At 35.7% G+C, this 18,709-nt stretch overlaps 1 protein-coding gene and 1 non-coding gene across 2 annotated transcripts; both read left to right on the top strand.

Annotated features, from left to right (window-relative positions):
- The first annotated feature begins 121 nt into the window (after positions 1–121).
- Tmem167a (transmembrane protein 167A) lies at positions 122–16,905 on the top strand. The gene is made up of 4 exons (XM_090331675.1): positions 122–193; positions 10,065–10,174; positions 11,466–11,500; positions 16,613–16,905. Exons 1-4 carry the CDS (start codon positions 191–193, stop codon positions 16,681–16,683), a joined length of 219 nt encoding a protein of 72 aa, XP_090187801.1. The 5' UTR covers positions 122–190; the 3' UTR covers positions 16,684–16,905.
- LOC150064271 (small nucleolar RNA U109) lies at positions 11,060–11,188 on the top strand. Its single transcript, XR_016535304.1, has one exon. It is a non-coding gene; the product is annotated as a small nucleolar RNA U109 (small nucleolar RNA).
- Positions 16,906–18,709: the final 1,804 nt, after the last annotated feature.

The following is an 18,709-nucleotide window of genomic DNA, read 5'->3' on the forward strand; positions in this document are numbered from 1 at the left end:
GTCGTCGTTAAATCCCGCCTTTTCCGGTCGAAAAGAACCTATCAGGCTTACAGAATCTCAGGGCCTGGGCGGAGACAAATAATCAAACCAATCGGATTGCCGAAGTGAGCTAGAAGCCCGGACGATCGCACACGCCTTTTCCGCCTGGGGCCCGGAAGGGTGATGTGGCTGGGGTATCTCCGGTCTCACTATGGTAAGAACTTGGTCTTGCTGGGTTGCGGCTAGGCTTCTTGGAGGGGCTGCGGGGGATGTGTGCTAGCGCTGGAAGGTTGTGCGGCCACCCTGCATGCGCTGGCTAAGGAGACCCTTCACTAGCTTGATCCTCCCGGGGCTGGGAAGGTGCTGTGGCTGCTGGGCCATGTGTCCCCAGTCCGCCCATCCTTGAAGAATCCCGTCCCACCTTTCCAGGAAAACCCTGGGGCCGCGCAGTGCTGAGGCTCTCGGAAACCTCTTTCCTGCCAGACTCAGAGGAAGTGTGCTAATTTGCTTTAATCTGCCGTTTACATAGATTGCCTGGCTTTTGAGGGACAGAGCATCTGGACTTTCAAACTGTCATTTCCTTTTTCTTATTTCCCCCCTCCTTTATCTCGCCCTCTTAGTTTCACTCGGTTGTGTCTGTTGCCCCAACACTAAGCTGACACACTTTCCACATCACCTGTTGCATCAGTGGTCTTTTCGTTGCCACCCTAAAGGTAGAGATACAGGCTTCAGCGATTTCCAGTTCGCTGCAAAGGTTCCTTTCTGGGAACTTCGTGGACTTGACATAGTTGTGTCTGGCCCCGCAACTTGTGGCGAGGGGAGTGGATGGTTATGCATGTGAGGATTGTTTTGTACCATTATAGATTAGTCCTCTGAGAAAAGCTTGCAATGTAAATCAGGATCGTAAAAGAAAGTGCCAGGCTGAGATTAAAGCCAGCATGGATGGATGGCCTGACCTTATCAGTATAGTAGATGGTGGTAACAGGAAAAATCGCCAAAGCATGTCTGAAAGCATTTACTTTTGTAGTGGAAGATGCCAGTATCCCCAACTCCAGGTCCTAGAGGTGAATTTGTTAAATCTATGTGCCTTAGGGTTTATGAGTATTTATGAAAAGGGTGCATAGTGCATAGTATTACACCTCAAACACATCTGTGACCTCCCCAAAAGTTAAGAATTGCTTTGATGAAAAGCTATGAAGTGTGTGTTTCCAGAGGTTACTGCAGAATCCCATATAGCAGATTTATCTGTTAGCTGTCAAAACTACATTTTTAACCTTGCCTGCTTTATATAAGTTGCTTTGAATGTGATCAGGGCATAAGTCAGGTGTTTCTTCCCTGGAAAAGCTTAGCACTTGATTACATGCACATTATTCCTTTAGGCAAGACTTTTACTTTCTATTTCAGTCCCTTTCCCCAAATGGTACCATATACTTGTTTTTAAGGATATCACCAATCAGCATTTAGCTTAGTGCAAAAACTTAGTCCTTTTTCAACTTAGGATAATAGACTCATTCTTAACTCTTGCTAGAAGAAGGTATTTAGTTTACTCGTTGTGCAACTCAAAGATCATATGTACTTGCTGAAAGCAAGACCACTTATGATCCAAGAATCTTCAGAATATCCAACCATGCTTATTTTAACAAAAGTAACAATAGTAGCTTTCATTTAGAAGCCTTGTCTTAAAACCCTGACAACTTCTGAATAAATTATTACAGGTGAAGGAATTTGAGCAAGGAGACTAACTTGCTTCGGATCACATAGCTAATAGATAATAAGACCAGGACTCAAACTTTATGTATACCAAAATTCTTCATGGTGTTCATATAAATAGCAAAAACACTGGATAAAAGCCTTAGTGATACATTGTCCTCAATCATAAATGTAGATCCTCATCCCTGGAGACTGGTTTCCACTTCCCAAAGATAACAAATCTATAGTTGCTCATCTTCCTTATGTAAAATGGCATAATATTCATTATATTTCATACAAATTCCCCAGATTATCTTTTACAGTACTGAGATTTGAAGTCAAGGCCTTATTCTTAAAAGCATGCACTCTACCACTTGAGCCATCCCTCCTTTCTTACTTTGAGTTAGTATACAATTTATACTCAGACCAACCTGGATTAATCTATTTACACTTCCATAGTAGTTGTGATGATAAGCATACACCATGCCTACCCTTTGTTAGTTCAGATGAGGTCTTACAAGTTTTGAGGTTTTGTTGTTGGTTTTGACCAAAATTATACGAGTGAGCCACTGCGCCCTAATTTTCCAGAGTACTTCAAATTATTTCTGTAATAGAATAGTATAAAAGTATACTATACTGGTATACTTATGAAATAAGGAAACATCTGTTCAGTAATATTTTAATTTTAATCCATAGATGTGCAAACCACAGATACGGAAGTCCAACTATATATTTTTGTATGTCCAAAATGGCTGTGGGAGGATATATAAGTGACTGGTAATGTCTGTACAAATGGAGACCATGATCGTTTAATACTTTTATATACTGTTGAGTTTTTTAAAATGTTTTCATAAATTTTAATTTTTAAATACTTTAACAAAACAGAAGCTTAGCAGAGCTTTGTTAGAGCTACTACTGGCCATATTTTACACCTGGGGAAAAGAAAAGACAAAATGTACTGCCAGTACTACATTGCTTATATGTAAGAAAATTAAGATTTAAGCTTAATAAGTCCACCTCTCATTACCAAATCCTGTGGCCTTTGTATCATGCACAATGCTGATCATTTATAGTAACTTTAAGTAGAAAGTAAGTTTTGTATAGAGTGTATAGTTCTATGGCCACATAAGACCAATACCCTAATACAAAGTTAGTGTTGACCTCAAGTGCCCATAAAGAATTCTGAGAAACAACTTTGGATAATAGAATTGTGATGTTGGAGATTGATTCACTAACAAAGTGCTTTTTAACTTTACAAGTAATATCTTTGGGCCAGGAGTTTGGCCTAGTGGTAGAGTGCTTGCCTACCATGCACGAAGACCCGGGTTCGATTCCTCGGTACCCCATATACATAGCAAAAAGCTGGAAGTGGTGCTGAGGCTCAAGTGGTAGAGCTCTAGCCTTGAGAAAGTCCAAGGACAGCGCTCAAGCCCTGAGCCCAAGCCCAAGAGTGGCAAAAAAAAAAAAAAAAACGTAATATCTTTAAGAAATTTAGTTTCTCTAAATTTCACATGGGTTAAGACAAGATTTAGGGTATTGGCTGTTTATTAAAGCTCCAAAATCTAGTATGCAGCTATGATTTATGCAATATCTGGTGCCCAGTATTCAGAAAGTTTTGTTGACTGTGTTGGGTTTTTTTTTTTCATTTTATTAATATGTCTTTGTCTTTTCCTACGTGTAAGGCCAAAGTAACCATGTTTTATGCCAATATTTGCTCTTTGTCCTTGAGAATATCTTTTCTTGAGAATGATTTTTATCAAGAACCTATGTAGACTCACTTTTTAAACTGTAATGATTATTTTGACTGTACTTTTAACACTAATAATTGAACTACAAGTTACCACCAGTGTTGCCAGTTTAGAACAGAGCTGAGATGCTTCTACTCTAAGCAGAAGCTTCATTTGTGATAATGGAAAGTTCTGAAGTAGAAAATATAAGTAGAAATGGTTTCCAGACATCTTTGAAACAGGACCAGTGAGATTAAATGCATGTTTAACAAATGAAACTAACAAGTAAATGTAAAAATGTTGACTTTACTCAAGGATAAATTGCCCATCAGGAGAGGAGTAGTAACTGTTCTTGAACTTAAGAGCTTTTACTTTGCTTAATGCTTATGTTTAGATTTTTAAAATAAATCTTGTTTCCTGCCAGAGACAGGTGCCTAGACTGCTAACTGCCTGTTTCATATTTGTATCTGGGTGACAGGTGTGCACCGCCCAGCCTTTTCTGTTAAAATCAGTTAGATTGTCTACCCATACGGGCCTAGAAGGTGGATCATCCCAATCTTACCCTCTCAAAAAAATAGAATTACAGTTGTTAGCCACTGATGCTAAAGAGGTGAAATAGTCATTTTACTCATTTCTTCATTGTCCTGGGCAAGTGATATATGTATGTGCTTTCATATTCATTTGCAAGCAAACATTCCTGAATTTCTATGTTTGTTTGAGGATGTTTTGTTTTGTTTTTTGCCAGTCCTAGGCTTGAGCTCAGGGCCTGACCACTGTCCTTGGACTTTCTCAATGCCAGAGCTCTACCACTTGAGCCTCAGCACCACTTCTGGCTTTTTTCTATGTATGTGATACTGAGGAATTGAACCCGGGTCTTCTGCATGCTAGACAAGCACTCTACCACTAGGCCAAACTCCCGACCCCTATTTCTATGTTTTTAAATCTGAGAACCAGTAACAGTGTGTAGTATTGTTGCATGTAAAATACACTGTACATATACATGTAAAAACTAGTTGGAAAATGAAGAGCTGACCCATTTTTTTTCTAGTGCTATATAATTTTTATCATTACTAAGTCAATGATCTCATATCTGAGTTTCTTTCATTCTCTAAAGAGGAATAACTTTTTAATTTCCAAGTAAAAAAGGTACTACTACTTAAAATTTTAATGTTTTTTAATATGCAGATCTTGTTTAAAAGTCTATTTATGTAGACTTTTAGTAGAAATTATATGTCAATAAAGCTTTACAACATAAGCAATCTTAAAGCCTCAAGAAAGACTTTGTTATCCATAGCAAAGGCCCTCATACAATAAATTGGTTAAATGCTATATTTTGTGAACTACCTAGAGCCAAAGTGATCCATTTCTAATGAGAATACTATAGGTCTAAATCTTTTCTATAGATTATGTGTAGATAGTAACCCATTGAGCAATCTGTAAGCAAATTATATTTAGAATATTAATTTATAAATTTCTTATGTTTTTCTTTCAATTGCTTAGATATCTCTTTCTTTTTGTAATGTCTCAAATGATTTCCTAAGATTTCTAATTTGAAACTTTACCTTGAGTGACTTAGTGTTTTTATTTAAAAGTTTATAATTTTTTAAAAAAGCCAGGTTGCTATTTTACAAGTATCAAAATTTTATTAATGTAATTTTATCATTCAAAAGTTGCATCAATAGTTAGAAGTAATATCTTAATAATGTATGATAACAGATGAAATATTAAAAGGTACTCTTTTCAACTGGACTTGACATCAGAGAATTTTTAAAGGTTGGTAAGACTGTAATAACTCAGTGTTCAAAGAATTAAGCTTTTCATTGATTGGTCTTTACTAACTTTTGAGAAATTAAATATGGTTTACTTCAGAATGCTTATTCAGAGTATTTGAGTCATCAAATTTATTTTCTTTTGGTTTTGTTAAAATAACCCAGTGTAGTAGCATAAGTTATTTAAAGCACGCTCTTGAGTACTTATGACGTGGTAGGTCTGCAGTTGAGAGGGGTAATAGAAGGTCCTTGTGAAAATGAAATAGTATATTTGGGCTCCAGGGATAATAGAGATATGAATACTAGGAAATTGTATCAGCCTTTATTTTTCCTAAAACTTAGGCTCTACGCATAAACCTAAGGAATTTTTCTCATTCATTTTTAGAGGTATCTTTGATGAATATAAATTGAAAGAATATATAGAAGTTCCATTGAGCAATTAACAAAATGTTGTGTTCAACACTGATCTATGTTTTTTTTAAATAATGTCCATTGTTAATTTGGAATTTATGCTCTCACATTTGTTCATATGTACATTGTTCATTTGCCGATTTTCAGTGACTACTATATACCATTCTGTTTAATATTGCAAAGGTCTGATAAGAATTTCAGAGAAATAGTGATGACAATTGTAGACCTAAGCATAAAGTGAAGACAGGGATGAATTCATAGAGCAGGTAGCTCAAATGAAGGCTAAAGGAATGAATCATTCACTAATCTGTCAAGGATAATTATCATATAGAAAAAAAAAAAACAGTCCCTTGCTAAATGAAAGGGTCTCTAGGATATAGAAACAAGAGCTTTATCTTGAGTGATTGTTGTTCTTAATGGACTGTATTATTTTTCTTCTCCTTTGTTGTCCTTTCATTAATCTCATATTTTTATTTTTTTTATTTATTTATTTATTTTTTTTGCCAGTCCTGGGCTTGGGCTCAGGGTATGAACACTGTCCTTGGGTTTTCTCAAGGCTAGAGCTCTACTACTTGAGCCATAGCACCATTTCTGGCTTTTTTCTATGTATGTGGTATCAAGGAATCGAACCCAGGAGTCTTCATGCATGCTAGACAAGCACTCTACCACTAGGCCAAACTCCCAGCCTTCTCATATTGTTACTGGTATCTGACTTTGTTACCTGGTATATTATATATACATTTAGTTGTTTTTTTTGAAATAGGAAAGGGAAGGGGGAAAAACAAAATGATTGAGAGGTGGGGGGAGGGAAATGTGGACAAAAACATAAAAGGGGTATCAATGTGTGAGAAGTACACTATCTGGCGAATGTAACTGTAACCCTCTATACATTGCCTCGATTGTAAAAAAAATACAATGAAAAAAAGCACAGTCCCTTGGAAAAGAGTTCATGGATTAAATTAGGGTTAAAAATTTAAACTCAATGGGGTGCAGCGGCTCATGCTTATAATCCCAGCTACTCGGGAGGCAGAGATCTGAGGATCTGGGTTCAAAGCCAGATGGGGCACAGAAGGACCTGAGACGCTTATCTCCAATTAACCTCTAGAAAATGGGAAATGGGGCTTGGCTCAAGGGTAGGGCAGTAGACTTGAGCTGAAGAGCTCAGGGACAGAACCCAGGCCCAGTTCTAGCCCCATGACCCACAAAAATATAAAAATAAATTAAACTTAATGAATTTTACTTTCTTACCACCTCTTCTATTATCTATTTTATGATTAGGTAGACTTGTTTCTTTGGCTTTCTATCTTTAGTGACATTTTTGTACTGAAATTCCTCTTTTCCTTTTTTTTTTTTCTGAACAGGAACATCTGTTTTTATCTAACCCTGAAACTACAGGGTTTTTTTTGGGGGGGGTGCTGTTTTTTATTCTTTTTAATTTTTTTGTCAGGGTGATGTATAGAAAGGTTATGGTTAACATTTATCAGGTAGTGGGCACATTACTTTTTTGAGTATTTTTACCCCTTCCCATGTTTTTCTCCCACTTTCCCTACCCCCCACCCTCTCCCACTCATCCTGTTTTTCCCTTGAAACTACAGTTTTATACCAATGAACAGATGCAAAGCATTACGAGGAATGTGATAGGTGACAGGCTAATGTCCATAACATAGAAACACTCTTTTGACCAGTCTTAAGTACATTTAAAAGGCTTTACCATCCAAGATTATTTGTTTAAATTTTGGAGTCTTAAAGCCCTAGAACAAAGTTGTATTTGTCATTTATTTTGTACTTGTAAATGGTTTTCATTTGTAAATGACAGCACACAGGCAAATGTATGTATACATACAGTTCACTTTAATAATAGGTGTGTTCTCAAGGGCCTTTTTATCTTTTATTATAAAGTACTTCAAACATATGAAGGTAAAAAGAAGGGTAAGAGGATCTTCCATATACTCATTTTATCATCAGCTGCAAACATAGTAAGAAATTTGTGGGTTATATCATTTAACCATATTGTATAAGATATTCACTGGATGAGAGAGATCGTCTAACCAAATTCTAAACTTAGAAAGTATTAGGAAGATGACAAACCCACTTGGTAAATTTCTTTGCAGGAACCTTTTGCGTACAGTATCTTTTATTATTCTCCAAACATAGAAGTTCCTGTTTTCTGGGAGTATTTTCCCCCCGTGTTTCTGGGAGTATTTTCCCCTCGTGTTTCTGTCTCATCTGGAGTCTGTTCTGTATTCTTTGTGCATCTAGATTGTCCCCATGGTGGTTCAGTTCTATTCCTGCTTTCTCCTGTAAAGTTTTATTTTCTTTATGAAAGCAGTGTACTTAAGTCATTTTTGTTCTAAAGATTATTGGAAAATAATCTTTCAATTAAGTGATAATATAATTATGAAAACTGTTGATGTAAATATTTTAATTCTACTTAGCCACCATGATTAGTTCCCTTTAAGTCTATAGTCATTTTTCACTAGATTCTTTTGGACTTTTCAGATAAGCACTCATACTTGCAAGTAAGTAATTTTGCCTCTTTTGAATTATTTTATAACTGTTATTCATCCTTGATTTTTAACAAAGTTCTGATTTCACTAAGGAGACATTTCTTTCTAGTTACTGTAAATGATTTATATGGAGAAATAATGAAACATTTTCATTATGTGCAATAATATTTCCTTACTTAAAATATCATTTTATTATTTAAAAATATCTTATTTGCACTTCCACCTATCAGGAACATCTACAAGAGTTCCAGGGCCCGGCAGATAGCATATATCTATATACCCAGCACTTGGAGGCTGGAGCACAAGTGCAAATTTAAAGCCACCCTGGGTTAGATAGCAACAGCTTATCTCAAAAAAAAAAAGGAAAGGGAAAGAAGACTTGTCTAAGAAATACAAGATGGGAGTGAAGATGGATTCCTCAAAAAGATGACTCTTAACTTGAGGGATTCTTTGTTGTTACTTGTTCTTTTTTAAACGTTTGAATAGTATCTATTTACAAGAGTATTTCAGTGTGGTCCTTTTCCTTGCATGCACACATTTTCCACCCCCTCCATGTTTCTATTCCCTCTCCTTTTAAAAAAATTATTATATTTGTTTTTATTGTAAAGGTGATATATAGAGTGGTTACAGTTACATAGGTTAGGTAGTAAATACATTTCCTTTTAAACAGTGTCAACTCTTCCCTATTTCTCCCCCAGTTTTTGCCCCTGACCTCCCTCTTTTGCAAGTTGTACAGTACATTTTCAACACAGTCTCATATTGCTGAATTAATTTGCCCTTTTTGTCACCATTTCTATCCTTCCCGTTACCCTCCCCAAAACAGATAAACTTGCATACAAAACAAAAAGTACAGAAATAAAAACAGCAACAAATGGGGGTAAAACTGAAGAAGAAACACCCCCACACACCCCCACACACACCCCAAAAAACAAACAAACAAACAAAAAAAACCTCTTAATTTCCATTTCTTGGAGTTCATTTCAAAACAACCCAATTCGTAAAAGGGCTAATGACTTAAAGTGAGACTGCTCAGAAGTAAGAATGACCAAAAGACACATAAAGTGATGTTCAACTTCTCTGGCCATAAAAGAAAAATGTAAATCAGAATAACATTGAGTTTCTGTCTCACCCCAACAGATGCTGGTGGGGATGTGGCCAACACGACTACATTGTTGATGGGGATGTAAACTTGTTCAACCACTCAAAAACAGCATGGAATTTCCTCAAAAGACTAAGCATAGAGCTTCCCTATGATCAAACCATTCCATTTATCCAATTGAGCACAAAACTTGACACACTAAAGCTACCACCATAAACATGTTCATTGCAGCATTGTTTATCATAGCCAAAATATGCATTCAACCCCTCTCCTTTTTCAAACACCCTTGAGTCCACTTTTGACTCTTCTAAGTTAGTCAGAAGGAAAAGCAGGTGATTTTCTTACATCAATATGTACTAGCCTAGTATTTGTCAGGATACCAGAAGTATGGTATGGTTAAATACTTAACCCAGAAAAATAAAATAAAATTGAAAAATGTTAGTCATGCTCAGTTCTTTGCAGTCTCTGACCAGCATTACAGTTGTAAAAGAGGACAAGAATCAGTGATCCACTGGAGCCATACATCCAGTGACTGGCAAAGCCAGTAGACCCCAATGTGCTGTCACTTGTCTGGGCTTTTAGAACATCTGTAGTAATTACAGGCTGGCTCAGCTTGAGTACGCTATCTTGGATTTATTATGTTTTCCATATTTTAAGATTTTTCAATTTATATGGCCCTCCTGTGTTCCTTAACCCAGAAAACACATAAGAAAGTACATTTTCAGAATACTTAATTATTCAGTTTTTATATGGTAATTGAACGTATTGTTTGCCTTTTTGAAGAAATAAAAGTATGTTTCTTGATATGGACTTGTCTGGCATTTTTTTACTAGGCAGTTTTTCCTGTAATATTAATTTGTTTCATTTTGTGTTCTCTTTTTAGTCTGCCATTTTCAATTTTCAGAGTCTGTTGACTGTAATCTTGCTGCTTATCTGTACATGTGCTTATATCCGATCGATGGCACCCAACATCCTGGACAGAAATAAAACTGGGTATGTTTTGCTAAGATGTCTAATCATCCAAACCAGTTCTTATATACATTGAATATAAGTTGCCATACAAATGCTTAAATCATTTAGTTCTAGTTTTAATTTGCTTTCTAATAACTTTGTTGTTTTTCTTGAATTTTTTTAGAAGTCCAAATGCATGAGCTAAGGAATGTGGCTTAGTGGTAGAGTGCTTGCCCAGCATTTATGAAGCCCTGGGTTCCCTTCCTCAGTACCACATAAACAGAAAAGGCTGGGATTGGCACTGTGGCTCAAGTGGTAAAGTGCTAGCCTTGAGCAAAAGAAGCCCAGGGACAGTGCTCAGACCTGACTTCAAGCTGCAACTGGCAAAAGAAAAAGTCCAAAATCCAGACTCATGGAGTGTCTTATTAAATTAAAAACTAAATTTCAAACCCGATCTAATATATAAACTGAAATATATATATATTATGTCATAGAACGAAGATTAAAACAAATATTATTTTTCAGTTATCATGGTAGTTTCACACTCTTTATAGACATTGTCTTCCATTGTTCTCAGCTTATTCTCAGTGATCTATTTGGGATTTGAATGCAATACTTGGATATTATGTTGTACTTTTCTAATATAATTATCATATAAGCCAAGTGCAACAGCTCAGGCCTATAATCTTAATTAATCAGGAGATGAAATAGAGATGATCATGAGTCAAGTTCAGTTTGGACAAAACATTTCAAACATTGAAAGCTGAACATAGTGAAGTACAACTGTTATCCCAGCTATTCAGGAGGAACCAACAGGAAAATTACAGGCCAGACCTCTTTGCTATGTGTATGTGAATAAGAATTATGTAACCGTACAATAGCATATTTGATACTGTTATAAATTTTATTCTTTCATGAGGATGAAGTTTGCATTCAGAAATGTCTGTCCCAAATTCCTTTGGAGTCTGTATGCATCTATATCATGCTACATTATAAAAGGAGTTCTCAGAGCTATCAGCCAGTAGAGGTTAAATCATAGTGTATTTCCCACCAAAAAAAAACCACATGTAACTGTAATAGGAAAGGACATAATATAAAGTTTTTACAAAAAAATACTTGCTATATATAACAATAAAAAGCATTTAACATCAGTGACTAGTGTTCATAGTATCCTGTGTTCACAGATATATGGTAGCTCAACATTTCAGAAGTGAAACAACGCAATAAAGGCTGAAATGTCAGTCTATAATTACTGATTTGTATGATATTGGCAGGACTAATTTGCATTTCTCAGTATTCAGTAGCCACTGTTGGTCTTTTTTATTCTGTGCAGGCTGTTGGGGATATTTTGGAAGTGCGCCAGGATTGGTAAGTGTTATATATACTCTTTCTCCATTTCTTTAGCTATAGATTGTTGACAAATTTATTTATGTCATAGTAATAAAAATCAAATGTTAGTTCTTAAAAGCACAATCTTCCCAGTATATGTACTTTTGTAGAACTATATATATGTTGATTGATAGGATAGATAGATAGGTAGATATGAAAACGTATAATACTGTTCCCATCACAGTACACTCAAACTAAATAAAGCATTTTGTTTGTTTTTGCCAATCCTGGGTTTGAGCTCAAGGCCAGAACTCAAGCCTCAGCACCACGTCTGGCTTTTTTCTATGTATGTGGTACCAAGGAATCGAACCTGAGTCTTCATGCATGCTAGGCAAGCATTCTACCACTAGGCCTACCTCCTGGCCCTTATTAAAGTATTCTGAAATAACAATACCCTTTTCTTAACATGCCTGATTCCTTGAGATATACGGTTGGAATTTATAATTATACCAACTTGGACTGATTAGAATGAATAATATTTTTGTCCTCTTTTAAGTTATTCTTATGAGTAAAAAACATTTTTCAGGTTTTATTACTCTTATCTAACGTTAAATTTATGCATGACTTTTTTTTCTTCCGTACAGTTGTCATGCTTTCATAATGCAAAAAGGAAAAAAAAATTATACACCAAGATAGCCAGCTAAGCCAGACATGGTAGCACATGCCTGTAATCCTAGCTACTCAGGAGACTGAGATCTGAGGATCATAGTTCAAAGCCAGCCCAGGCACTACAAAGCCTTGAGACTCTTGTCTCCAGTTAATCACTAGAAAAGGGGAAGTGGGGCTATGGCTGGAGGATAGGGCTGTAGCCTTGAGCTGGAGAAGCTCAGGGACAGCTCACAGGCCCAGAGTTCAAGCCATTCCTTTCCCCCCCCACCCCCAAAAAAGGTAGCCAGCTTAACAAATCCTAAATGATCTAAACCTGGCTCTTCAAGTATGATAGAGAACTTAAGAGTCACTTTTATTAGAAAAGCTGTGTTCCCTGTATTTTGTTTTTCAGCAAAATAAATTAGAACAAGAAACTTGTTTACAAACTGAAGACTACAAAGTTAAAATACTGAGAAATTTTTCTAAAGAAAATGATTTGAAGATTAATATACCTGAAAATAATTTTTGCATAAAATAGTTATTACATCTTTAAAACATCTTACACTGTTAGCCATTGTAGTTTCACAAGGCTTTTTTTTTTTCTGGGTCTACCCCTTGGGCCACAGCTCCACTTCCCATTTTCTAGTGTTTAATTGGAGATAAGAATCTCAAGACTTTGTAGGGCCTGGGCTGGCTTTGACCTTTGATCCTCAGATCTCAGTCTCCTGAGTAGCTAGGATTATAGGTGTGAGCCATAGCCACCGCTCCTGGCCAAAGGGGTGTGTGTGTGTGTGTGTGTGTGTGTGTGTGTGTGTGTGTGTGTGTGTGTGTGTGTGTGTGTGTGTTCTATTAAGCATTTACTGAGACACAAGTGGAAGTCTGGAAGTCATACATATCTAGGAGCCCTTTTCTGAACCTGATGGCATCATTAGATGACCTTTCTGATTCTTAACATGATGGCATAAGGATAATGGGATTCACAGAAAAGTATTTCTTTCAAGACCCTTTTCGTAATGTAGTGACTATGAAACAGACCTCTTAGGAAATTCAGTGTGTTTCTAATGTGCTCAGTTATCCACTCTCTATTCTTTGTCATCGCATTTTGTCTTGTACAAGAAAAGCAGTGTAACATAATAAATAAGCATGTAGAGGCAGGAGACATTTGTGCATGTCTGATGTTTATTGCCAACACTAGGGTAAGTATATATAGTGCTTTTAGATCAGGGTTATGGCTAAGATGTTCAAGGCCAGCCCTGCATAACATAAATGATCCCAGCCAACATGCCAGGAGTACTGGAGTTCAGAAGCTCTGGTCTGGATTTGTGGTACAGAATTATCTGGCACTCAGACATATAACAGCTGCAAACTGTACAATAACAAAAGAAATCTTAAGTACTTCAAAAGAAATTAAGAAAAATAGAGATAAAATAGCACCCTTGGTAGTTAATGCTAATAGCTAAATATATTTAAACCAAACTGCTTGCTTCAGAGGCAAGTCACCCTGGAAAAGAAAGATAAAAACATTGCCAAGGAAGAGTTAGAGCAATTACTTCAAGTAAACGGCCAAGAGAAAATGACAGAGAAGGTCTGATGTTAAGAGGCTGAGTTTCATCATTAAGTTGCTAATTAAGAAAATATTAAGGTATTTAAACTCTTTTATATAATAAAAGAATGTGTACAGTTCTAATCAGAAGCCAGCCCACATAGCCTTTTGTTAATTGTTGAGATAATGTATAGCGGGGTTACAGTTACATTCGCCAGATAGTCGGTGCATTACTTCTCACACATTGATACCCCTTCTAATGTTCTTATCCCTGTTCCCCCCCACCCCTCCCAATCTTGTTTCCCCCCCCTTCCCTTCCTTATTTCATATATAGCGTTGTTCATATATAAAAGTTTAAATCAAGTGCCATTGGTCTATGTCCATAATCCTCCCTACTCAGAAGAGTAAAATCCAAGCCTGCTGAGACAGAAAGATGCTCCAATCTCTATTTCCAAATCACCACCACCACCAACAATAAAGTTGGCGACATTAAATCTGTAGCTTCCTTAATGATTTTCTACAGTATCTATTTTTATACCTAGTAATAAATCTTCCCCTTTTTTATTGCTATTGCTGTTCATTTATATTTCCAGTTCTCTCTTGATTGTTTGAATGCCATTAGTTGAATAGATCTAAAGTATTCATTCTTATGTGAAAACATTAGCTTTTTATTTTGGCAAAGTATCTCCAAAAATGTTGATGCTGATATGCTGCTTTCCCAAGCACATGCTCCTCTCTTCTTGACACACAATATATCCACAAAGAAAGGATGCAATTTTAATGAGAAGAGCCCTAGCCAAATCATTTTATCATGTTACACATCACATTACAGCAACTGTTTTACATTCACTTCCACAGACCTAAGACTGGACAAGAAGGAACATTTTTATTCAAGTACAGCCCAAAATGTTTAGCTCTACCACATGGCAATCTCTTTTAAGAAAATTAAAAACAGGAAAATGAAAGCCATATGTAAATTATAGCACTTCTAAGTTTGAGGATGAAGAAGAAAAGAAATTCCAAAAAATTACTTTCATCACATGGAAAACTTAGGATGTTATTAATTACTTCCTCTAGATAATGAGTTAGACTGTCCTAAATAATGAGAATATCTAGCTCTAACAAGAGTAACATGCTTGTTTATGGCACCTACCTGAAATTTATATATGAAGTGTTTGATATTCTGTGAGATCTTGTGTTTTTTTTACCCCAAAAGAATTAACATTGCTTAAAATGGTAGTCCAGTGTATTGTTAAGTTATGAAAGCCTTTTTTTTCCAATTCAAGTTGTAGTATTACCAAAGCACTTACTCTCTATTTTTTTCTGTAACCAAAGGTTAAATATGCATTAAAAAAGAAAACTTTGAGAAAAGCACCAAATATTTATTTTTTTAGTGGATAGGTGATATTTCTGTGACTTTTTTTTGAGGAAACAGTTGTTTAGAGATAATATTTAAGTTATTTTCCTTTTTACTAGCACATCAAATTGTACATACTAAGATTTCACAATGATACTTCCAAATATGTGTGTGTATATATTTAGTGTATTTTTCATACTCACCCTCCCTTTGCTTTTGTTTTTTCTCTTCTTCCTCCCTTTTGTTCTTTCCCCTTCTGTGTCTGTGACAGTATCCCCTTTTACTATTATAATCTTGGTTGTCTTATTTTGGATTTTGCCCCCAGTTTATCTTGTTAGGACCAGCTTATTACACACACCATGATGATTCCACTTATTTTCTAGAGACAGGCATAATTTCATTCTCCTTAATGGTTGAATAGAACCTCATTGTGTATATTTGTGCTGCATTTTCATTACCTTCGCCTATTGATCAAAACCTAACCTGATCCCATAATTTCACTATTGGGAATAGTGCCTTGATAAAAATTTACTAATAAAACGTGAATGTGAGATCAGTGAGAAAGGTCTGGAAATGAAAATGACCTTTAAAGTTTTTGTTAAAGATTGGTTAAGATGGGCATTTTCCCAGCAGTTGTACACACTAGATATTATGTTAAAAATGAACTATACAACTGTGGATGAAAATGGGAGAGAAAAACTGGGAGAAAGCATGGGAAGGGATGACATTGTTCAAAAGGAATTGTAGTTACTACCTGATTTATGTAACTGTAACTCTTTGGTATATCACCTTTATAATAACAATAAAAAGTTAAATTTAAATTTTAAAAAATTGGCATTTTCCAGAAGTAGTTATGGAATGTGCTGAATGATAAAGAGGCTACTGTGAAACCATACAGTCATTGGCTCTATTTCCAAGACAATTTCATAAGCCAGTGCAGATTAACATTGTATAAAGTCCTAAGTATAAGCATTCCTTAAACAATTAAGATAATTAGCTCATAAAACTGTTCGGTTTTATTTTTTTCAATTCTACATTACTAATGCTAAATACTCAAAAATTTTAAATACTCAAAAAATGTCGTCTCTGTGGTACATTCTGCATGAGTTGTTTTTGTTGTTGTTTTGTTTGTTCTGGGACTTGAACGCAGAGTCTAGGCACTGTCCCTGAGCTCTGATGCTTCAAATTTCTACTCTACCATTTTGCGCATCATTTCTGGCTTTTTAGTGGTTGTTGAAAACTAAGATTTTTGTGGACTTTCCTGCCCAGGCAGGCCTTGAACCAAGATCCTCATTTCTCAGCCTCCTGAGTAGCTAAATTACAGACATGAGCCACTGAAACCTGGCTCTGCATGATATTTTTTAATATTCAAGATAATGCAATTGTATAGGAATGGTGCACTCCAGATTTTCTAAGGAAAATTAGGTTGTCTTAAAAATCAGTTTTATTCTATGTTGAACTGTTTTTTTATGTTACATTTCATGTATGGCCCTCATAAGGAAGAACTGTCTTCCTGGTTATCTGTCTCTCTCCCATATTCATGACTTTAGCACGCCCATATGAGCCACTCATGTAATCAAGATGACTGTCTGTTTCTCAACAGGTGAACGAAAGAGTCCATATGTTGCAGTGTGCTGTATAGTGATGGCCTTCAGCATCCTCTTCATACAGTAGTATGGGAAAATGCCAGGATGTAATCACCATCAGATTTCATTGTGAACAAGGACTTACCTATGGGAAACAATGGAAAGAATGTTAACCTTTTTTATCTCTGAACAGTGAATGAGATAAACTTCCCGATGTTTTTCTTCTTTCTATGTTATTGGACCAATGTCTAAAATACATTATTAAGATGTAACCAGTGAATACACAAAGAGTCTTAACAGTCTGCAGCAATCGACCTCAGTACTGTCATTTTAATATTACATCCTGCAAATGCCATTCTGTTATGTAAGACACTAATTCTTAGTTAGGTGTCCTTATGGTACATAGTGGAAAACAAAGTTATAAATTAATTACTCAAGTTCCTTTCAAATTTTTGAAAATGACAGATCTTTAGAGAGGGAGTCCCTTTTTTCAATAGCCTTTTTTCTATTGGCTACTCAATGGTCCACTTTTGGGTTGATAAGGAAGGGTTATAGTCATATTTAGTGATGTTTACTGTTCCACTGTACACATCTCGATCATTAGCCAGTATACCTCTATTTCTGTCAACTTCTGTAGTTGATTACAAATGTTAAAAGTATGTAAAATGAGCATGTGCAGTTCTAAAGAAGATAGATAAATAAGTTGTGATTTAATGGAGTTCCTGGGATGATGGTCATATTGAACATAAAAAAGTTTTTTTAGAAAATTAGTGGGTGTAGTAGCTTCTGAGGTCTATGGTTGAATACAGATATCTCAAGCATGACTGTGACCAGCTAGCTGCCATTCTCTGAAAAAGACGGTCTTCGTAAAATGAAAAGAGTAAAATACAATTGGAGAATAATAATACTATATGTGCTTTTTATCATTTTTAGTGTCAAATCTTAAAAAAATCAAATGCTTAATTATATTACCTAAAAATGCCATGAATTTTTAGTTTTTCTTTATTTCTAATACAGCACTTTAAATCTAGTTTATGTAATTTCTGTCAACATGAACTGGAATCTCTTGTGTAACTTTGTCAGTGATAAGCAGATCTCAGATACACTTGATCTGTATATTATAATATAAATGTCTTTACTGTTGAAAGAAGACTCAGCACCTTTAATCTACACAGGAGACCTTGGCAATAGCACATATTGTATTAATTGGGCAGTTATAAATTTATGGTTAATGTTTCTGAATGTTCAGCTGAAAGTTATTTTAAAGCTAGGAGGAACTTAAATCTTAGCTAAATTACCCATTATAAGTTGTATTTGGTAATGAAGTAGTCTATAATAATTATTTCTACAAAAGCTTTTTTTGTTTATCTTTTGAGACAGATTCTTATTGAGTTTCCTAGCTTACCTTGTACTGGCAATTTTTCTGCCTCATACTTTGCCATGCTGGGATTATAGGCATGCAACAACCATACCCAGCTAAGCAACCAATTTTCCTTAATTTTTTAATGCCAATCTTGGGGCTTGAACCCAGGGCCTGAGCACTGTCCTTGGGCCTTCTCAAAGTTAGTCCTCTACCACTTGAGCCACAGTACCAGTTTTGGCTTTTTTCCCCTATATATGTGGTACTAAGGAGTCAAACCCAGGTCTTTGTACATGCTAGGCAAGCACTCTACCACTAGGCCAAATTCCTGTCCAAAGCAACCAGATTTTAAAGACCATGTTAAACTATGTTGAACTGATTATAGGAAAGCTCATTTTGTGCTGATTGTTCTTTTTTTTTAAATTTTTTATTGTAATTAATAGAAGGGTTACATTATGCTGATTGTTCTTTTATTTATTTAATTTTGAAATTAAGCTGCTGTCAGCTATTGAAGTATTTGTATTTTTGCATGTCTGTGAGGAGTGAAAAGTATTATATTTTTCTCTGGACAGAGAATCAGGTTTTGATAACTGTTCTTCTCTGAACTGCCTGTTAAATTTTTACATTAGGTGGAGAGTTTTTAGGGTATCCCAAAATAGAACTCTTATCAGCATGGCTCTGCAGAGTAATCTACCTTTAGGGCTCTTGATTTCTGGTGGCCGTCTGTTGTCCATCTTTGCTGCCAATAGGACTT

The sequence above is a fragment of the Megascapheus bottae genome, chromosome 4, assembly GCF_031878675.1.
Source record: "Megascapheus bottae isolate mThoBot1 chromosome 4, mThoBot2.hap1, whole genome shotgun sequence".
Classification (NCBI taxonomy): Eukaryota; Metazoa; Chordata; class Mammalia; order Rodentia; family Geomyidae; genus Megascapheus; species Megascapheus bottae.